The sequence below is a fragment of the Camelus dromedarius genome, chromosome 4 (genome assembly GCF_036321535.1).
Source record: "Camelus dromedarius isolate mCamDro1 chromosome 4, mCamDro1.pat, whole genome shotgun sequence".
Taxonomy (NCBI): Eukaryota; Metazoa; Chordata; class Mammalia; order Artiodactyla; family Camelidae; genus Camelus; species Camelus dromedarius.
Window position 1 is genome coordinate 91,102,297 of NC_087439.1, and position 23,067 is coordinate 91,125,363.

The 23,067-nt window shown below is 50.6% G+C and overlaps 1 protein-coding gene across 2 annotated transcripts in view; it reads right to left on the reverse strand.

The window, feature by feature from the left end:
* Positions 1-2,424: 2,424 nt before the first annotated feature.
* NMUR1 (neuromedin U receptor 1) overlaps positions 2,425-23,067 on the reverse strand; it is a 55,712-nt gene continuing 35,069 nt past the window's right edge. For both annotated transcript variants that reach the window (XM_064485259.1, XM_064485260.1), the window contains exons 3-4: positions 6,523-7,408; positions 2,425-4,155 (exon numbers count right to left, since the gene is read on the reverse strand). In XM_064485259.1, coding sequence (XP_064341329.1) covers positions 3,773-4,155; positions 6,523-7,246 — 1,107 coding nt within the window. In that variant the 5' untranslated portion in view covers positions 7,247-7,408 and the 3' untranslated portion in view covers positions 2,425-3,772. The remainder of the gene's footprint in view (positions 4,156-6,522; positions 7,409-23,067) is intronic.

The window sequence follows — 23,067 nt, forward strand, 5'->3', positions numbered from 1 at the left end:
TCAGTGATAATATTTGCTCATCTTAGAAAAATGTAAAGATAACAACTAGTAGAACAAATAGAAAGTGTAACCTTCACATCAGTGGTTGATGGATCTGTTAAGGTTCTTGGTTGCAAACAACAGCAAAAGATTCTGGTCAACTTAAGCAGAAAAGGAATTGATTGAAAGGCTCTTGGTAGCTCAGAAGAACAGGAAGTTTGGAAAACCCAGCAGAGAAAATGGGTGGAGACCAAGGCAGGCTGGGCAGCAGGAGCCCCAGGGCAGCCTGGACAGGATGCTGCTGTTAGTACTGCAGCCTTGGACACATCTGTCCCTGTTGTCGTGGGTCTTAGTATCACTTGCTCCAGATGGAAGTCCCAGGTCGCATCATCCAGCTGGCCAAGTGCAAGTCATGAGCCACACAGTGACATCATGGGTGAAGAGTGTCCAGAACCCTTTCAGCTTCTGTAGTGGGAGCCTGGGCTTGGTCTCCCACCAAGAGTCACCCACTGAGGGATTCCCCACAAGGGGAAGGAAGTGCAAATATAGGGAGCCCTCCAAAAAGGCAACTCCTCTTTACAAAGAAAACTTGGGACAGAGAAAACTTGGTGGATGCATTAGAAGACAAGAATGTCAGGACTGGGGAGGGTGTAGCTCAAGTGGTAGAGCACATGCTTAGCATACATGAGGTCCTGGGTTCGGTCCCCAGTACTGCCTCTAAGAATAAATAAATAAGTAAACCTAATTACCTTCCCCCACCAAAAATAAAAAAGTAATAACAATTTTTTTTTAAATGTCAGGACTGGTCTGGAAATGCCATCTGACCATGTAAGACTAGCTGTGAAGTGCTGCATCGTTTCCATTTCCTGAGTCGGTACTTAACAGAAGGAAGGCTGGGCAAACGCAGCTTTGTTGATGAGACATCTTGGACTTCCCAAGAAGTTCCCAAGAATTCTTGTAGTTCCCAAAGAAAATAAACCTTTTTTTTCTGAGAAGGAAAGGGTGATTCCAGTATGTTCACCTCAGCAATACTGGCAGAGAGGGCTGTGTGTGATGGACCATGGGATCTGGGACCCATTAGAAAGGAAGTGAAGATCTGAGGAAGCTGATGGATTGGGAGAAAACAGAGCAGTCAAGAGGCTAGATGAAGTTAAAGAATAAACCTATCACTTAGCAACAGAGCAAGAAGGAGGCAGTCACAGTCAAGAGTTCACACTTCCAGAAATGGAAAAACTGGAGGTCCTGGGAGTGAGGAGGTGACCAGGAACCGAGAGGCTGGGGTGGAGGAGAGTCTCCAGAAGCTGCAGGAAAGATCTAGAGCTGATGTCAGGGCGGCAGCAGGCCATCCACGTGGACTTCAGCATCACCCACGCAGGAGTGGAGCAGACAAGAAGTAGAGCCCAAACTCTTGAACATGGGAGAAGGAGGGATGTGTGTGACTGCAGCTGGGACAGGAGGTGACTTGAGCCCCAGGTGAGCCAGACACTTAGGAGTTGAGGACTCCTGTCCTGGAAGTAGCCCTGGGCATTTGGGAATGCTGTCCCCACTCTGACCAGTGCAGGAGAGCAAGTAGCGGAAGATGCTGCTTCCAGGAGAGAGAGCGGGATCTTGCTGGCTGGCCTTTCCACCTCCATCCCTTTTTCTCCAAGGCTGAGCCCAGAGCTGCTGTTTCTACTTTCCATGGTAACCAGTGACTCATGGCAAATGGGACCTAGCCACTGACATGCTGTGGAGACCCTTGAGAGACATACATCAAGTTTACACTAAGATCTGGTGCCTTCTGACAACTCACAGCCTTCACCTTCCCCAGTCTGCCCAGTGCTTCTCTGCGCATAGTAGTCCCTTTGTAAACGCACACTGACCAAAGTTCCTGACTATCACTTAAGAGAGGTCCCAGGGAGTCCAGTCTTTAGCTCAACTTCAAGCTCCAGCCAGAAGCTTGGCATCTGACCGTTCCCCTCAACCACGCCCCTTCCCCCGACGCCACCTCAAGGCCTCCTGGGAGCTCATTTCCGAGGTGTCACTGGGCACTCATAACTCTGCATAGACTCTTTTCACAAGCTCCTTTCACAAATCCCCCATTCATCTTGTATATAGTGGTTTCCTCCAGAGAGTAAGCCACAATAGTTTTTAATTTTTTCTTTTCCTGACTTAATCCTTTAGTTAAAAAAAACTATAGTAAAATACATATAAAATTTACCATCTTAACTATGTAAGTGTACAATTCAGTATTGTTCAAGTATGCTTACCCTGTTTTGCAACCAATCTCCAGGACTTTTTCATCTTGGAAAACTGATCTGTACCCATTAAACAACTCTCCATTTCCCCCTCCCCTCCTCCCCCAGCAAGGGTGGTTTTTAATTATTTTAAATTGTTTTGACTTTTGCTCATCTGTACTTTCCAATTTTTCTAAAATGAATATTTATTATTTTTACAATTGAATTGCAAAAACTCCAGAACATTACACGCAACCCTGTACAATTTCCTCCACTTTTCAGGCAGGGAACCTGAGACCTGAGCAGGGGAGAGTCTGCAGGGAGGACTCGGCCCGCAGGCCCCATAGCACCCTGGGTACCCCGCAGCTCCCCTCCAGGGAGGCCAGGGTTCCTTGTACTGCAGTCTCCTCTCGGGAGGAGGACGGCATCCAGGGACTGCAGCAAGACAAGTTCCGGCCATTAACTGAGTCCTGACTGAGCACCAAGTCGCCCACGGGGACTGGGGATGGGGCTTTGTTTCAGGACATACTTGTCCAGTCTCTCTTTTCACCTCACTGAGCCCCAAGCAGTCCTCACAGGGTCACTCTTTGCCCTTGGTTTGCCCATGTCTCTTGCCCCCAGAGAGTCTCTGGCCAGTCAGTCCCAATGCTCTGCTCACCTCAGACCCCCAAGCCAGCCTGTGAGGAGATGAGTCCAGAGGCAAGCAGGGACCTCTGCTCACATGCAGTCCCTCTGCCCTAGGACAAGTGGCTCTCGAGGGGGTGGGGTGGGGAGCATGCGGGTGTCAGGGAGGGAGTAAGGGTTGGGGGTTGATGAGGACCTAAAGATTTCCTAAAATTTCTACCTTGTTAATCTGAGGGTATCTCTTTTGTTACAAGCAGTGACTTCTGCACACACACACAGAAAACCACAGCTAAGGTGTCAAAGCAAGACACTGTAGAATGTCAGGGCCCCTTTCATTTTGCAAACAAGGGACCAAGGCTTATAAGGTGAGGTGACTTCCTTGATGCCACAGGGCACGGTGCTGGCAGCAGGGCTGAGATTGGAACCAGGTCCCCTGGATCCCTGCTATACCTGCCACCTAGTGCCTCTACCAGATGGAGATCCCAGAGCAGAACGAGCCGACTGGGAGCCAGGGAAGAGTCAGGGCAGAGGAGGGTCCCAGGTGCAGGCCAAGAGCTAGAGAGGCACTGAATGGGCCGGAACCTGCAGAAGCTTAGGGAGAAATGGCAAGGAAAGGTTGGGCCGCGTGGAAACACTTCAGAAACTGTAGTGGGAGGGGAGTCCCCAGATGGAGTCACTGTGCCCAGTTAACCAACTCTGACGTCCCTACAGGGGTGGGCCTGTAACTGGGGGCCTGGGGATCTGGAGGGCGGACCCTTAAAGACCTTAAATTCCTTCTGATACATGGGTGGGGCAGGGGTCACTGAGGTGATGGCCCAAGTTTCTAGGCTGAAATGGGACAAGGTACAAAGGGGACAGGCCATGAAGACATCCCTGCAGAGGAGGCACATGTGGCCCCCAAAGCTGGGCATGGCGCTCCGGCACCCTGGGGTGAAGCTGCCTCGAGGTTCCTCTCAGAAGGGGTCAGTCTCTTGCTGCCCCCCTGGGCCACCATTCTCAGCCAGAGGGTGGGCTCTGTTGCCCAGGGAGCCCGTGTCACACAGGGTGCTGCCTGTGGTCACCCTGCTGAGGCTGTGGGAGCTGTGGCAGGGTCTGTGGCGGTGGTAGCAGGCCCCCAGGCGCAGGGCTTCCCAGAAGGTGTCGCGGAAGCGGCTGGACATGAGGCTGTAGAGCACGGGATTGGCGGCCGAGCCAAGGTAGAAGAAGATGCCGGAGACGACGTGCACATACTGGAAGGCCAGGTGCAGGCCCTCGGTCCAGCGGGACACGAAGCTCCACATGAGGCGGTCGATGTGGAACGGGGCCCAGCAGATCCCAAACACCACGACCAGCACAACTGCGGGCAGAGAAAGAGACTTGAATACCCACCAGAGCCCTCTCAGTGGCTTGCCCTGGGCTTCAATTTGGTCCGCCCAGTCTCACCTCCTCTCCTCTCCCACAGGCCACCCTTGCCCACCATCCATCTGGAAGTTTCTGGAAGTTTGCCTGCCCTGACCGCGCCCCTTTTAGAGAGACTACTCTCACCACTGTCACTGACTGGGCAGTGGGTGTGTGCCCTGGACCAGGCATGGACACCCGAGCCCAGCTGGCCTGGTCTGATTCTGTCCCCGTGGAACTGGAACTGAGTGACTCAGCTGGGATGCTGAGCCCCAGCGTGACACAGACTGCCGGGCTAAGCCCACTCTGGGTGACATCTCGGGGCCATGCTTGCTGATGTAAGCAGGAGAATGGGGCCCATGGCCAGATGGTAGTAGACAGGGAGCTTATGGGGCCAGAGAGAGCGAGGCAGACACACATACCATACACTTGCCTGCTTTAGCCCTAGAAGCCTTCCCAGCCCCCAGCTCTCCCAGGCCCCGCTGAATATCCTGCCCTGCATTAACTCCCCCTTCCTTGACAACCCCCCACCCCAACCACCAGCAAAAAGCAGGACAGGCCAGCTGAGCCCTCACTCTTTCTCCCAAGCTTCCCTCCAGCTCTGGTCTTAACCACGCCCTTCCTTGGGTTTCTGCCTTCAGGTTTGCCTTGATTTTTGTTTCTTGTTCCTCATGTTTGCTTCTCCAATTTACAATCTTTCCCCTGCAATGTCTTCCACCTCACACCCCAGCATGGTTTTCCTCACAACCCCAGATATCAATCGGGACGTTGGTTACAACATCCCCAGCACACAGCCTGTACACAGTAGTCCCTCGGGAAGCAAAGATGGAGGAAGGAGAGGAAAAGCCAGAGCCCCGGGCCAGCAAGCAAGGCAGCCTTAAGGAAACACCCCACCTTCACAGGACAAGAGCTGTCCCAGATGAGCAGACTCAGCCCCTGTGGTCGGGGGAGCAGGAGGCAGTGGAGACAGCCAAGGGGCAGGTGGTCTTGTGCAGGAGGCAGGCACAAAGTGTCAAGGTCACTCCCATCTTAGGGGACTGCACAAGTGACCCTGGCCTCCTGGGCACTGTCCTGGGGGGTGAGAGGAGTGAGTCTCTCTGGGAATGCGGCAGTCCCCAGTTAGCTGGCTATAATCCCATGGCTTTGATCAAGGTCTCACCAGCCCTGTCCTGCCCTGGCTCACCCCACCTACCTGATTCAGGTCCTGTGTGATAGGATGAGATAGGGAGGGAATCAGTGATTGGCTGAGCATCAGTTTGGCTTCCCCAGGGCCCCTGTCATTGAAGAAGCACCAGGCTTAGGCCACAGAAAGATCCAGAGCCTCAAGGCAGCTGAGTGTTCCCCCGGCTGGCCCCCATCCACACTTCTGCCCTGATTCTCCTGGGCTCTGCACACCGACCCTCACAGACATGCCTCCTGATGACCTCTTTTAGATCATGGTCACTCCTGTGGTCCCCAGGGAACCACAGACATACTGTAGAGAAAATTCATCATCTTGCCTTTCCAGCACCCTGCTCCCCATCTTTTCAAACTTTACTTCCCCCAGATCCCACCATGTGAGTCTGTGGGGGCTGCTCACCTCAGCATCCTGCCACTCTGGCCAAATGGCAGGCCATGACCTAAGCCCATTAATCAGAATCCTTCCCTGGGATTTTCAGTAGCCACTAAGAGAAGAGAACAGTTAGTTCCTCAGGAAAGGGGAGCTCTGTGCCTTTTCAATAGCCACTAAGAGAAGAGAACAGTTCCTCAGGAAAGGGGAGCTCCATGCCCCCTACCCTGGCTGGTTAGGGAAGGACAGAGCCTAGAAATATATATTTAGGAGTAAAGGTGAGAGACCTGCCTGGAGGGTCCAGATCCCATGAACAGCCAAGCCACATGCCTCCGGACTGCCTGTGGTTGGTTCCATGAGCCAGGGCTGGCTGCATGGGTGCCACCTGTGCATTTGCACAGGGCCCGCACCTCAGAAGGGTCAAGAGAGCAGCTCTGCTATTGCTGTTTTGTCATTCTTACTGAGTTTTTTAAACAGGGGACCACAAATTTTCATTTTGCATTGGGTCCCACAAATTATGTAGCTGATCTTGCCGTGAACCATTAGCATTTATCTTTGGTGTCGGTTTCTCACAAGGTAATCTAAAAAAGTATACACCTGCAGTGTGAGAGTGTGCCCATGCGCGCGCACACAGTGGGTGGGAGTGGTGTTACTCCATACCTCACATTCGGCCTCCATCATAAACCCAGACACTCAGCCCCTTCCCCAGGGCCCCTGGAAGCCCCAGCTTCATACCCAGTGCCTGGCTCAGCCCCTCTTGCCAGCAGCAAAACTTACACAGCATCTTGGTCACCTGTGTCCGACCCCTATTCGGCAGCCGCTGGAGCCTGCGGCTGTCCCTGGTTCTGGCTCTGCCCTTGGACTCCTGCCTGAGCTGCAGCAGCCTCTCACGCCGCAACCGCAGCCCGATGAGCAGGTAGAGCACGCTGATGGTGGCCATGGGCAGGCAGAAGAAGAGCAGCGCGGTGGTCTGCACGACCAGATTGTAGACGGCTCTTGGGCGGACCAAAGTGCACACGGCCGAGCCAGGCACTGTGCCCCGGCAGGGGATATTCAGCTGCTGGATGCCATGCAGGCTGGTGTTGGGCAGAGAGCAGAGCACCGCGAGGCTCCAGATGGTCCCGAGCACGCGGCGCACGTGGGAGTGCGTCACCACGGACCTGGCCTGCAGCGGGTGCACTACGGCCACGTAGCGCTCCACGCTCAGGGCAGTGACGTTGAGCACCGAGGCCAGGCAGACCGTCTCGAAGAGCAGCGTGCGGAAGTAGCAGCCGCCGGTTCCCAGCAGGAAGGGGTAGTTGCGCCACATCTCGTAGAGCTCCAGCGGCAGGCCCACGAGCAGCACCAGCAGGTCCGACACGGCCAGGCTGAAGAGGTAGTAGTTGGTGGGCGTGCGCATGGCCCTGTGGCGCAGGATGACAGTGCAGGTCAGCCCGTTGCCCACAGCACCCACCACGAAGATCAACAGGTATGTGACACAGATGGGTAGGAACAGCTCCATCTGCTGGGGCCCCAGGTACTTGAACTTGAGCTCCTCATCAGTCAGGTTTAAGTCCTCAGGGTCAAAGGACTCCAAGGCTCTGCTGCCATTGCAGGGCACCAGGCTCTTTGCACCCAGGGACCTGTTTCCAGGGAGGATGGAGCAGTTGAGGCAAAGAGGAGCCTGTGGAACAAAAAAAAGAGTGACACCAGAAAAAGCCACTCAGGGAACCTGGCTCTGTCATAATTTATCAAACGAAAAATGCCATCAATAGATACTAAGGAGGCCATTATTTTATATAACACAGAGAAGGACAAACTCTGCCATACATTTTAAAATGGCATTACAATTTCAGAGATATAAATATATACATCTTAAAAATAGTAAAAAGCGGGACTTCAATTTTAAATTTCAAGATCTAGTAAAGCCTTTGAATAGTGATGCAGCCTGATTTCAAGCATGGGCTTTGTTATCAGCAGCCTCTCCTTGGTTCTCTCCCATTTCAAGCCATTGACTTTGGGAGAGACGCTCAGCTTGGACATCTGTAAAATGGGCACAATACATAGTATCATATGGTTTTAAGAGCAAGGGCTCTGGAAACAGCTGCCTTGATTCAAATCCAGCTTCTCGAATTCCGGGCTGTGGGGCCATTTTCATGGTAACCTCTCTGCAGTTGTTTCCATATTATAAAGATAAAGAAATTTAGCCCATGAAAGGCATTAACACAGGGCCCTGCCTGACACACAGAAGGGCCTGATTACGTCACCTCACTGTGAGGACTGATTCACTGTGGGCATCAAGCAAAGGCATGAACGGTCCAAAAGCTATAATGCAGATCCGAAAGTTCGTTCTTGTTTCTGTTTTCTATCACCTGAACTGTTTGGAGTTGAAATATTTGCCAGACCTTGACACTGCCAGTTCTGAGGTTCCCTCTCCTCTCTCAGGCTCCTCTCTTTGCTAGTCCACCAGATATTGTAGTTAAGGACCCAAGCCATGAAGCTAATGGCCTGCAGTCAAATGCTAGCTCTGCCACCCTCTTCTGTGACAGGCCCTCACTGTGCCTTGGTCTCCTCATCTATAAAATGGGTAAGTCGATAGAGCCTTCCTCATAATTTCTTGGAAGATTAAATGAGAGAGTAAGTTCTCAGGAGTGTGCCTGACATTTTAGGTGCTCAACTTCAGTGCGTAGTAACATGATCCTTCCTTCCCACAGGCAAAGGAAGGACACTTCAGGGGACTGGGCCAGGGGCTGAATGGGATTCCACTGGGCATGTGGCTTGACTCAAAAAGCCAGGAGCTGTCTTACTGAGCCTGTTCCCCAAACCGCCACCACCACGTCCCCTCCCCTCTGAGCAACCACGGATTTTCAAGCTTGGTTCCTGGATCCTCTCCCTGGATCCTCTCTTAGGCTTCATTTCCTGTCCTCAGGTGGGGGCTTGGGAACTCCCGGTCCCCAAGTACCTGTACACCCACCGTTCAACTTTCTTTTTCAGGTCCTTCTTTTTCCAAGATCCCAAGGGTTCTTAATCCTGAGTATCTTCTTCACCAAAGCCCCCACCCAGAAGCTTCCCCCAGCCTCCTTGCCTCTCCGACACCTAATCCCGCATCTTGGAATCAAGGCTTATCTTCATCCATTCAAGTGGTCCTCTGGCCCCACCACACCCGCATTCCCTACCCAGGCTGCTGTGGGATCCGAGCGGAGACCGCGGAGATGAGTTGAGAGCTCGCAAGCGCCGACTCTGGTTCGAGGGAGACTCCGTCGCCCCCGGGAAAGGTCGTCGCACAGAGCCCCCCAGCCCCGCTGCACGCGTGGCGGGCAAAAAAGACAGAAATACCCCGGGAGGCTGCGAGTCCCCCTGGGAGGGGGGAGCCCCGACGGGCTCCCCGATTCCTACTGCCCTGGGGAGACCCTTCCCGCGCGCTCTCCCCGCCTGGCCGCTTGCGTTCCAGCCGCTGCGCCCTTGCCCGCGCCGGCATCCTGCTCACTTACCATGCCATCTGCAGCCAGCGAGATCCGGGGGCCAGGAGCCCACCCGCTGAGCGTAGGGCGGGCGTCCATGGACCGATCGATGTGCAGACGCGGCGCCAGGAGCGAGCCGACAGGCGGACTGACGGCGGCGGAGCCACAAGCAGCCCGCGGGGTCGCCCCGCCTGTCCGGGGCCCAGGGCGCCCGGGCCAGGACCGCCAATAGTCGGCAGTGGCGCCCCCACAGGCCACCCGGCCGCTGAACCTAGACACATTCATTTGAGGCCCCTCATACCCACCCAGCCCGTAGCAATTGTGTTTTCAAGTATTTGATGGAGCGCTTCCAGAAGCACTGTTACCTCGTGGAACCCTCACAACAACCCATTTTACAGATAAGAAAACTGAGCATCAGAGAGGTGAAGTCCTAGTGAACTGGGATCTCACATGCTGAACCCATGCTCCAGCAGTCTGACTCTTAGCATAACCCTTATTATGGTGTCCCTCCAGATCCCACCCTCTCCTGCCCCATGTTTCAAACCTCCAAGGATGTCCCACCAACCTCTCCTAGTCAACAAGCCCCAAAGGATCTCATTCCCTCTCTTAGGTATGGAGATCCCCCATCTCTGTATCTCAGTCCGAGGACAGCAGTCTCCACCTTCTCATTTCCAGAGCCTTCCAGTCCCTGAGTCCAGGTCCTCATCCCTTCCCAGAACTGCTGCAGGAAACTCCATTCTCCCTCCAGTTTGACTTCCCACAGCACAGTCATCTTCTTGAACCCCCAACAATGACATTCCTCTACTTGAAAACCTACTGTAGAGTTGCCCACTCCCTTCTGAAGTCTACCCTGGTGTTGGACCTCCCTGTCTCCACTTGACTTTCTGGGCCTCTCCACTGCTATATTCTCCAGCCCCAGACACCCCCCAAATACCTCTCATCCATTCAAACATGCCCTCTGCCCCTCTCACCCTACTTTGGGGTGTCTGCAGGAGGGAGGGAACTGCACAGAGTGAAGAGCAGTGAATGCCAGGACCCCACCAAGCCTCCTTCCGCTCCTCCAAACCATGCACGTGTAAACTCCGCAGGGAGCACCTTCCCTGCTCAGCTCACCCCTCCATCTAGCTCCTTAGCTGAAGTTATTTCATCAGGAACTTGCTAGGGAGCCTAGAAGCATGAATTGCACAGGCTGAAATGGTGGCTCCTGGGCCTCTTCCCAGAGTTTGATTTACTTAGTCTGGGCAAGATCCAGAAATCCTTGTTTTTGACACACATACACACCCTCTCCAGAGAGCCCCAGGCCCCAGAATCATCACACTTTGAGAAGGATGGGAATGGTTAAGTCCAAAGCCCCAGGCCCCAGAAAATCTGCTGGTGAGTTGTGTGGTGGGAAAGAGCCCCTCTGTGCCTCTGTTCCTCTTCCTGTAAAATGTGTCCCATCATTACTCCTATTCTAAGTGTGCTGTGATTCACTGAATGCCAAGATTTAGCACAAGGCTGGCACACAGCAAGCACTCAAGAATATCGCATGGGATTCTGGTGGGATTTGGGTTTGATTATATCCATGTAATGACAACTGGAAGCAAGACCTTCTTCCTTCAGACTTTCACTGCCCCTCCCTCCTCCTCATGAGTCAATGTGTGGCCTTGGAGACTAGAAGTTAAACATTCTGAGTCTCCACCAGGCTCCCTTCCCAGCAACTCCACATGTAAACACAGCCCCAGGCACAGGGAGGTTGCAGGCAGCACAGGGGCACATAGTCCCCATGTCCCTGGGGGAAAGGCTTCTAGGGTGCCTTTAGAGAGCTAACTAAGCCTCAGATGCTTAAGCCTGGCCGGAACCTTCAGATCGGGCTTGCCATCACATCAGATGAGCAGTGAGGGGCAGGCAGCATCACTGGAAACAGCCACTATGGGGTCACAGACAGCACTTAGCGTGTGATGAGCCTTGTCAACCCCACCCCCCCTCACTGGAACACTCAGACACTCACACACACCGCCATGACCATTTTGCACAGACTCTGAGCAGCCTGAAACCCACTGTGGACCCTTTGGAGGTGCTCAAAGCCCAGGAAAGGACGGAGAAGAACTTTATCTCTGCCTTACAGACGTAGAATGGCTCCTGCTTGTCAGGAATTCCTACAGCTGGCTGCCTCAGTGTCCCCAAGCCCAGCGCATCATCCTTGTCTGCCTCCTCCCCCAGAGCAGTAAAGCAGGTTGGGGATGGGAGTTTCTGGACCTTCCAGGACTCAGCAGGATGAGGAGGGCTATGGGACTAGTCATGTACCTCAGGCCCAGGGAGCCTTGCAGCCTGGAAAACGGGGCGGTCCAGGACCTACCAGTAATCAGGCTCAGCAAACATGGAGAGCTGGGAACAGCAAACACCCGGTGGTGGGGAGAGTCACTGTGCTTACCTGGGCACCTCCCCAGGCCAGAGACTTTTCCACCTGGCTCTGCTTGGCTGGACTGAGCAAGTCATGCCAAGCCAGGAGAGAGGAGGAAGGTCTGAGTCCCTCAGGGTGGTGAGGGGCTGGGACGCACTTCAGTAAGCTGGGTGCATTATATGGCCATCTGTACTCCCCGAGTTCTCAGGCCTGGCTCCGCTCACAGAAACTGGCTCACCCCCAAGAAGAGAGATGGCAAAGAAAGGCAGGGGACAGTGAGGCCCAGGTGAGAATCCCCACTCTGCCAGCGAGCTGGCTGTGCCATCTCAGACAAGTCACTGTGCACTCCAGACCCCAGCTTCCTGGTCTGTAAGACAGCAAGGACAGCACCGATCTCTCAGGGTGCTGTCAGGATTAAGCAGGATAACACGGGTTAAAACACTTACGGCTGACACACTCGAGAAATGGTGGCCATAATGGTGGTTCAGAATTCTCTGGAAGATATTGGAAAAATGCCAGGAGTCAGGGCTGGGGTGGGAGCTGGAGGACAGAAGAGCTTCCCTTAGCAGGTTGGAAGGGAAGGTCCCCAGCGAGCTGGGGCCAGAGAGCTGTGCCCCAGTGGGAAGGAGAACACGAAGCCGTGGGGAACCCGGCCACGGTGTAGGCAGGCCAGGCTCTGCGGGCGGACCTTGGAGACCTCCAGCGATTCTCACCTCTTCCTCTCCTGCTAGTGCAGAGGGCCACCTGGCACTGTCCAGCCCCTTGCCCCACCAGGGTCCTGCACCCTGGTTCTGAGCTACCCCAGTTTCTCAGGTCCCTAAGGGCCTGGGACTCAGAGTCAGCCACCTCCTACCCCAGCTGCTTGCTGGTGCCCCAGGCCCCAACCTCCACTTGTAGCCAAGGGGACGACACTGTCACACAGTGAGAGGGCCAGAAAAGGCCTGGTCCTGTCTTGTCCTGAGACTGTGTCCCTTATGCCACTTCAGGGTGGGGCCAGTCGTTACCAGGTACCCACAGAGCACTTCTGGCACCTGCTCATCCACACACCTTCCCAGCTACCAAACCACGTTCAGATGCATTATAGAGGCCCCTCTTAAGATCATCCCTTTTATGAACGCTCATGGTGAGCTCAGAACCAAATCCCCCGGACCACCCACCAGTGACTGACGTCAAAGGGCTTGGGAATTTGTTAGTCCACAGTGGTATTTTTGCTTTTCCTTTTAGCTTTTTATATTGGCACAATTTCAAACCTGCAGAAAAGTTGAAAAAATAGAACCAAGAATTCTTATACACCCTTCACTCTGATTACCCAAATGTTAAACTTTTATATTTCCTGAATCCTTTTCTGGAAATGTGTGTGAACATGCGCATAATTTTTCTGGACTGTTTGAGAGTCAGTTGCAAACATAATGCCCCTTTACCACTTAATACTTCAGTTCTGGTTTAGTTTCAAAGTCTTCCGTAAATATTTATTAATCCTGCCTTCCCATAGGCAGTGGTGTACCAAGGGGCGGGTGTAGAGGGAGCAGTCAGCCTGGCAGGAGTAACATCTTTCCACTCAGCGTGCTGTGATAATAGAAAGCAGACCACTTTGAGTTGGTCTGATTACCACCTTACGTTTCTTCCCAGTTATTGCCATTCCCAAGGCAGACTGCTTCCACAGCCAATAGATACAAAAGCAGACATTTTCAAAGTATTAGTAAAAAGAGGCTCAGGATTACAAAGGAAATTGGAGAAAATAAATTAAAGGATCTAAAAGTAGTGACAAGGTGACAGTTGTTGGTGCATGAGCAATGTCTTTCTAAGGTTATCACAAGGTAAGTAAAAAGTGCTGAGTGCGTCAACAAGCAACCATTCAGTTTGGGGGAGGGCACAGAACACAGGGACACTGAGAGCGGGTGGGGGGTGTTAGGCATTAAGGTGGGCACAGCTGGTCCAAAGTTAAAAGAGGGCCAGGAGTCTGAGCACTAGAAGGCACAGTGCCAGAAGATGCTGCTGCTGAAATTCTTGTTGCAAGTGACAGTGGGTTCTGGTGCCAGGTGACAATTCTGGTTTGAAAATAACAAAAATGGTAAATTGGTGCAGCCACCATGGAGAAGAGTATGGAGGTTCCTTAAAAAACTAAAAATAGAGTTACCATATGATCCAGCAATCCCATTTCTGGGCATATATCAGAATAAAACTATAACTTGAAAAGATGCATGCACCCCTATATTCATAGCAGCACTATTTACAACAGCCAACACATGGAAGCAACCTAAACAGCCATCGACAGATGACTGGATAAAGAAGATATGGTACATTTACATAATGGAGTATTACTCACCCATAAAAAAGAATGAAATAATGCCATTTGCAGCAACATGGGTGGACCTAGAGATTATCATACTAAGTGAAGTAAGCCAGAAAGAGAAAGAAAAATACTATATGATATCACTTATATGTGGAATCTTAAAAAAATGATACAAATGAATTTATTTACAAACCAGAAATAGACTCATGGACATAGAAAACAAACTATGGTTACCAAAGGGGAAAGGGCAGGGGAGGTATAAATTAGGAGTTTGGGATTAACAGATACACATTACTATATATAAAATAGATGAACAACGAGGACCTACTATATAGCACAGGGAACTATAACCAGTATCTTGTAATGACCTGTAATGGAAAAGAATCTGAAAAAGAACATATATATGTATATAACTAAATCACTGTGCTGTATACCTGAAACCAACACAACATTGTAAATCAACTATACTTCAATGAGAAACAAACAAACAAAAACTGGCTCTGGCTAATTTAGGCAGGATTTCCTGAAGATCATCAGGTAGCTGAAGACCCCTTGCAGCTGAAAGGGCTGACAATGTGGCCCTTGGGTATGAGCCCCAGGCAGGAACCGTGTCCCTACTTCTTTGAGGCACTTGATGGACCCCCAGCCCTGGGTGAGACTTGAGATGCCACGGATCCTACCCCGTCTCCGGTTTGGTGAGCCCTCGGGTCTTCTGGAGCGGAGGAAGGCAGATTCCCCACGCAGTGGGGCATCCACAGCCCCTGGCAGACAGCCCAGGTGCCAAGCAGCTGAAACAAAGCACGCAACTCCCTGCCGCCCAGGGGTTCAAGGCCCCTTCAAACGCACCAGCATCAGAGGAGGAAGCTGGTGCACCTCATGTGGACACGGGGAACCTGGTGTTGGGGTGGGGGGTGCTTATCCCAACAGGCTCCCAAGTGTTGACAAAACTTTTTTGGAAAACAATGCCCAGGAGAACATGTGTCTGCAAAGAAGATAAAAGATTTCAGATTTTCAAAGTTGGAAGGACCAGCTCACACTCTTATTTGAGGGAACCACAGGGGGAACTGAAAGTTTAAACCCTTCTTGATCCATTTGGACTAAAAAAAAAAAAAAAAAAAAATAGCAGACTTAAAAACAGCTTATTCTCAAGTAGAGAATGTTAATTCTCCCAGCTGCCTTGAGACAGAGATTATGACAAATTGGCTTTAAACACAAGGAAGCAGTAAGCCCGAGATGTTCAGTAACTTGCCCAAGGACCCATACCTAAATGCTGGAGCTAAGATTTGAAACTAAATTTATTTGAGTAAAAACTTTTACCTTTCACCTTACAGTTCTGACCTTAGTTCCCCCATTTCCAAAGAGGGTCAAATTTCAAGAGTTTAGACTTAAATTTAAAAAAAGAAAAAGAAAAATCCATGTGTATATTTAACCCCTCCGGGACTAGAATTTTGTAGACATGTCTGGCCTGGTTGCCTTTCTGAAGCCCACGCTGCCTTTCCTTCCCTGGGCTGTGAGTTTTCTCCCAGAGCTGCCCTGCCTGGGTGCTGTTGTTCTTCTTGGCCCTGAATGGCTTGGGGGTGGCACCTGCCTCGGGCTAGTCTGCTCTGGCCCACAAGCAGTTGCTCCGTGGGGACAAGCCAAGCCATTGAGTGCCTTTCCCTAGGGTGTTGGTGCCCAGTTCAATCTGGAACTTTGGTAAAAATTCAAGAGTTCCCAAGTTAGGGCTTGGTGCCTTCCAACGGGGTACAATGCATGGTCGCAGCTCAGAGACACTGTGAGATGCATTTCCAGGAACAGAAGTTGATTAATCTTCGTCCTTAGTCTTTTGGAGGGGCATGTTGCTTAGACTTTCCATGCCTAAGTTTCCTCATCTGTAAAATGGGGACAGCAACAGACCTACTTCATAAGGTTATTTTGGGGAGTAAATGAAATAAAGGTTGCAGAGTGCCCAGAAAGTGCTTAGCCAGCACATAAGAACTATTTTTCAAATAAATGAAAGGAAGTGCATGTCTTAGATGCTTGGTACATTTCTGAACCCAGGGGAAGAGATTTTTAATATTTTCCTTCCAAGACAGCAAGAGAAAATAATATAGATGTTTCTCTCTTTATCCTCTGGGAAGAGGAGCTCGTGGAGAGTGAACCGGAAGGACACACAGTCGTCTGCCGTGCTGGGGCAGCCCTCCTCCTCCCGCAGGTGCTCTCTCTGGGATCCTGCCTTCCCATGAAGGCTCTCAAGTTCCCAGAAAGCTCTCAAGTTCCCAGAAAAGTCTCAAGTGTTTGCGTGGAGGCGCTGTAAACAAGGACAGGAAGAGTGGGGTGCAACCAGCAGGACTTTATTAGGGCAGAACCACTTCAGTCGGGCTGAGCCCCTGCCGCAGCAAAGGCGCCCAACCTCACAGGGCCCCAGGAGGACCACAGCCCCCACCTTGCCCCAGGCCCTGAACAGGGAGGGGACAGGGCCTCCTCTGGAGCGAGGGAGGGTGGCTGCAGCGAGAGCAAGGACAGGGACAGGGACAAGTCGTGTGACCTTGGGCAAGTCCCTTCCCTCCTGCAGCCTCAGTTTCCCAGTCTGTAGAATGGAGGCATGTACCCCTTGGGGAGTGGAGCTGGGCGGGCTCATCCCAGGCACCCAGCAGCCCTGCAGGAGGGGCGGCCATGTCTCTTGGGGCCCTCAATTCTGAAGTTAACAGGCTTATCTCTGGGGAGTAGATTAGGGTAAGAGGAGGGGAATTAATTCTTTTTGTTTTCAGTTTAAAAGATTTTTCTCAACAGTCAACATTTGTTCTTCCTATAATAACTATATACTTCTATTTTTCTTTTTTTTTTTCATTTTAAAAGGCAGTTCCTCATTGAATCCTAGTGGCTTATCTCTGGCCAAGCCCTTTGTTCAAACCATCATTCGGGTCAGGCCTAGTCTGGTCACAAGCCTTCCAAGGACAGCTTGGGAAAACTTGGACACAGAGATGCACTCCAGCCGGTCACAAACCCTGGCGCACCAGAGGCCCCCTCCATACTACTGCCATTTTGTCACCCCAACTGTCACATCCTCTACTGTGTCACCCCTATCATGCACCCAGGATCCCCAGGCCCTGTGTGAGGAGCCAGAGGCCACCTTAGCCTCCTCCCCTCTCCACTCCTCACACCCCAAGTGTGGGGCTTTCTGCCCTATGGTCCCCTTCCTGGTCCTGGTGCAGATGCTGGGATAGAAGAGCAATCTCGGCCCAGGCCCAGAACGGACATTTCCTGACCACCAAGGGCACACAGGAGCCTCTGGCCAGGAGCCTGAATCCAGGTCCTGTTCCTAAAAATAGTAATTTTATTCCCCCGATTACGGTGGTACCTGCCAGGTTTCTCCTCTGGAAAGCTACTAGTTTTCCTTTTGGAATTAATTTGTATTTCGTGGAAGGTATTTTGAGATTATGCAAATATCCCATTTCTCCCCAAACTCTTACCCACTAATTTTAGCATTCATTTATGATTCTTAGATGAATTAATTACTGGTTGCCAAATGGTGATTCTAATATTATCATCCCTTCATTAATTAGCTGGCATTTTACTGTGAGAAAAATTTTTTGCCTCTCATTATTTATTTATATCCATGTGGACTCAGGATTTCCTATTTTATTCAATGAATCGTTATCCATTGTCATTATTTATGATGTTTAAATTGTCCCAGATTTGGCCAGTGGGAACCCCTTCAAGCTGCCTTCTATATCCTTTTCATATAGCATCATAAATATTTCTGTATTTTCTGGCACAAAAAACATATTCCTGGCTCATCATGTGTTTCCCTGGGCCGGCATGGAATCAGCCATTTTCCCAGGAGCTCTCGTTCCTTTTAAACTAGAGTTTAGAAACCAAACTCTGGGTGCCGTGTGTGCTCATTATTACTGGAGTGTTGTCCCCAGGCCCTCTCAGCGACCTGAACTAGGGAATATACGTATAAGCATAAATGCACGTGTATATAAACACACACACATATGCACACATCAAGATTTACTTTTATATCTATCTGTAAATATTGAAAAACATGAACTGACATCAGTACCTCTAATTCCAACCCAACACCATAGCATTCATCTTTTTCTACCCCACCTTGAGAGTGAAAAAGTGCCTTCTGTTATTTTCAACATGTTTACTTATTGCGTAGACTCCCTCCAGTATGTAATCAATCTTAAAGACCCCTCCTCACCCACTCAAGCCTAGCTCTGAGCTGTCCCCTCCCCCTCCCCACCTCTATCTAAGAGGCATGCAGGACACCCTCCTCCCTGCACCCAGCCTCCAGATAGAGGGAAACAGGCTCCCTCACCATGGATAGGAATTACAACATTTCTGGAAGACAAATTTCACAATAACTACCAAACTATTGAGGTTTATCCTTTTAGTTTTGTAATTTTGCCTTGAAGACAATCTAAATTTTCTTTGTCTTAGCTCCTGAAAGCAGAGTTCTCTGGGTACCTCCTGAGCCATCTGCCTGAAGGACCAGACAACTCGTTGCTAGTTGACTCCCTCCAGGGCTCTTAGCTCCGTGGCACTTCCTGACTATGTTTGCACAAGAGTCCAGAGGGCTCCTTTGTGTCAGAGAAAGTTCTGGAGCAGAAATCAGAAGATGCAGGGCATGGACCCGAGTAGGGACCCTCCCTCCCCAGCTGCAGCTGAAATCAGAGTCAGGCCAAGAGAAGGAGACAGGGGACTCCAAAGACACCTGCTATTAAGGAAGCAGCAAAATAAATGGTGAGATGTGCATATTAAGTAGCGCTGTGCATGCATGTGAAGATGAAGGCTGCCAACACTTGTTGTCCTAGAAAGGCACCCAGGCAAGATATGTTGCCAAGATAAACCTGTAAGGAACATAGCAGCAGGCACGTAAATTACTGGGTGGGTTTTTATGCCTCGGAAATTGTTGAAGAATATACGTCAATCAAGCAACAGTGGCCATATCTGGAGAGTGGATTGCAAGGGACTTCCACTTTCTAAGTTAGATGTTTTTTGGTCTTTTAATTTTCATCAGTGTGTATTGCTTGTGTAATCATAAAACAAACAAAAAATCAGTTAAGTAAGTAGTTACAGAAGTCTGAGGAATCTGCTGAAATAGCTGTTGACCGAATAAGGGAGGAGCAGATAAGAGCTGGAACAAAGTTCCACCACAGGATGGGAAACACACCAAGGGGTGGGCACACTCAGGCAGGGAAGGGGAGGGATGTTGGCATCAGGACAAATGCTGGGTGGCAGTGGGCCTCTCAGCAAGGAAGCGGGACACAGGAGACCTGATACAGGCAGGTGTGACCACTGTAGCAGGTGAAGTCAGTGCCCTCCCCTTGTCTCCTGTAGACATCTGCAAATACAGCTCATACAAACTGACAGCTTCCTGAATCTTTCGCTCTCTCTGCCTGAGACTGTTCTTTAGCATTATAGTGTCTCCAGGGTGTTCTAGCTTAGGCCAGAAGCATCAGGGACTTAACACCCCAGGGACCACCCTCCCATGGAGGGATGGAAATGGACCGATAAATGTCTTATGTGGTTGGCAGCTTCCAAGATGGCCCCCAATGAGCCCTGCTTCCCAGTATTCACACCCCGGGTAGATCCCTCCCACACTGATAGGGTTGAACTATGCAATAGGATATTGCAGAAATGACAGTGTGTCAAACGCCAAACCATAAAAGCCTTGCAGCCTCTGCCTTACTCTTTTTTGCTTCACTTGCTCTTTGTGGAAGCCATCTGCTTTGTTATAAGTATGTGTGTGTGTGGTGAGGTAACGAAGGACTCCTGCCAAGAACCAGCATTAACTTGCCAGGCAAGTGAAAGAGCCCCTTTGGAAGGAGATCCTCCAGCCCTAGGCAGATCTTCAGATGATTCCAGCTTCATGAGAGACCCTGAGCCAGAACCAGCCAACTCAGCTACTCCTGGATTCTTGACCCTCAAAAACGGCGTTATATAATAAATGTTTATTGTTTTAAGCTGCTAAGTTTTAGAGTAATTTGTTATGCAGCAATAGCTAATACTCTCATACACTCCTGGCAGGAAGGTAAAATAGGGTAGCCACTTTGGAAAACAGTTTGGGGGTCCCTCAAATGATTAAATATAGCCTTACCATATGACCCAGCAATTCCACTCCTAGAACACCCAAGAGAAATGAAAACATGTTTACACAAAAACTTGTGCACAAATGTTCATGGCAGCATTATTTATGATAGTCAAAAGGTGGAAATAACCCAAATGTCTATTAGTGAACAAATGGAGAAACCAAATGTGGTATATTCATACAATGGAATATTATTTGGCCATAAAAAGGAAGTGCAGATACACGCTATAGCTTGACTGAATGATGAAAAGTAAAATAAGCCAGTCACAAAAATCCACATATTAATGATTCTATTCATATGAAATGGCCAGGATAGTCAAATCTATAGTTACAGAAAGTGCAGTGGTTTCTTAGGCTGAGGTGGGTGGTGGTGGAGACTGGTAATAGCTAAAGGGGTGGGATTTCTTTTTGAAGTTATAAAAATCTTCTGAATTGACTATGGTGATGGTTGCACATATCTGTAAACATATGGAAAACCACTGGATTGTAACTTTTAATGGGTGAATTGTATCGTATGACAATTATATCCTATTAAAACTGTTTTAAAAAACAGATAATGAATGTACCACAGCGTTCTTGCCCCCTGGTGGGACAACTGTGAGGTATGTTCCACAGAGTCTCTCAGAGGGTTCCCCAGTAGGACTCAACCCCACTTTCCCAAGGCCAGAACTTGCCCGTTAATACACACCTGATTTTCTTTCCTCTCATCTTTGTCTCATTCCTCAACCCCATACTCTTCGAGATCACATCAGATACATGACTTCGCCCAATTCTTGTCTCAAGTTTTGCTTTTGAGGGAACTCAAGATAAATCAATCATGTTCTTCGTGCTGGGGGTCAAGGTCCCCGGGGGTGGGGCTGATTCTGAAGCAGGGGAAACTGCCCCCTCGCTGACTGTCCAGGGCAAAGGCTTGAATCAAAGTCCAGAATAGTTACAGAGCTGGCCGCCTTCCCCCCAGCACACCGGGCATGAGCCTGGTATGATCTGCCTACACGCTGACACAAACATACCCTTTCAGGCGGGACTGTTAACCAGGGCCTTTCCTTGCCCTTTACCCCAGAGTTGGGATGTGGGGGACGTGTTCATTTCCCCTTGGGCTTATTTTGCCTGTCTCTGCGGCTGGGCGTCATCTGACCACACAAACCACCAAGACAGAGAAGCAGGAGGTTATGAAGGGCTGTAGGGGCAGAGTTCAGTGGACTCTGTGGGAAGGATCAGACCCTTCGAATTTGATCTTGAGGTATCCGATTAAGGGAAAGCAAAGATCGCACAGCCAGACTTGAAATTAGGGAAACTGCCCCCCGCCCCGCCCCGAGCAAAGGGACCAGTGTAGTGAGGCATCTCCTGCCTAGCGGGGCCCAAGTAACTTTGGCCGGGAACCTCATCGGTGGTCACTGAACTCAGGCTGAGAGTCAAACAGCTGAGGGGAGAGGTTTGGGCTCGACCTGCTTCTCACACCAGGCTCCAGGCCCAGGCTGGGAAACAGGTGCCCAGAATTTTATTCTTTCCCCAACTCAGGCCTGCTCAGCCTCAGCCTAATGCCCTCAACTTCAAGCAAAAGATAGTTGGTGGATGTTAATGTTCCTAACACACACACACACACACACACACACACACACACACACACACAGAGTTGCCCAGAGCAACAGAGCAGGTCAAAAGTTTTGTTACCAATTTATGTATCTATCATCTATCTCCTATTGGTTCTGTTTCCCTAGGGAGCCCTGACTGATGCATCTGCTCACAGAGGAAGGCAGGCCTGGAGGGTGCTGAGTGGCAGGATGTCAGGGACGAATGGTCCACCATTCAGCGAGCATGAGGACCTATTCTGGGGGAGACAACCCCAAGGTCATAAAGAAGCAGGTGGAGGTTTTGAGACTTGCCTTGCTGTTCTGCATGCATAACATGCATTCTGTTGTTGATTTAACCAAGTTGGCCAGAAAACCAAAAATAGCCCTCATTAAGACTTTCCCAACACAACACTACAAACGGAAAATTACAAAAACCACTCAAAATACTCATGAAGTTCAGGTCCCATAGCCAGATCTCACATAAATCAGACCAAATACCACGACTGTCCTGCTGAAAATCCTCCTAAGGCTCTTAGAATAAACCCAAGCTTAACTCAGCCTACTGCTGAGCTTTGCCTACCTCAGCTCACATTCTCCTTCCCTGTGCTTGGCCAGACCACTCTCTGCCACCTCAGGGCCTTTGCATGTGCTGTTTGCTCTGGTAAGACTCCCTTTCTCTGGCTCTTTGCCTGGCACCATCTCATCCTTCAGAGCTCTGAGATGGCTTCCCGGACCACACATTCTGGCATGCCCCTCTCCACCCCCAAACCTTCTATTACATCCCCTGTTTATGCCCTACATGGAACTTACTGCAGTCCAGAACGATTTTATTTACTTGTTTTCTTGTTTATTGCCTATCTCCCCGCTCTAGTCTGGAAATTCCAGGAGAACAACTCATTCTCTAGTGTCTTCCAAATACCAGGTCATAGGAGGCAGCGCCTGATACATATTGAATAAATGAATGATTCCTCAGCTTCTAAGCTCATCCACGTACGGTCAGGGCCCCTCCCTGCCTTCCCACAGTGCTCTGGGCTGGCCCCATCCTGTCCCTTGGTGACTGACAGTGGAGCCATGGCATTCAGCTACTCAGGGGTTTGGGCCCCTGACTAGAAGGTGGAGGACATGAATACCTTATACAGGGTTGGGCCTTCTTTCCATCTATTTCCTAGATGGAAAGTGCAAAGATCCCAGCTAGCTGGTTCCAGACCAGACATCAGGCAACTCTGGGCCCATGTCACAGCTGGAAAGACCTCCCAGAGCAACCAGCCAGGGCCCCAGGCCACACATGCACACATTCGCCTCTCAAAGGGGAAAGAGAGGAGATCTGTGGCTGTGGCTGCAGTCTGGTTGGAGGTGGACATGGGGGGCATGTTGGGGGTGAGGGAGGGCCAGTGGGGAGGACCATGGAAGGGCAGGGGCTCATAAGTCTGGCTCCAAAGGGAAGTTTTTAATAGCCTCAAATCACTGAAGTGGTGGGGGAAAGGGGAGGGGAGGGGGAAGGGTTGGGGGAGGGAAAGGAAAGGGGAGGGGTAGAGTAGGGGAGGGGAGGTAAC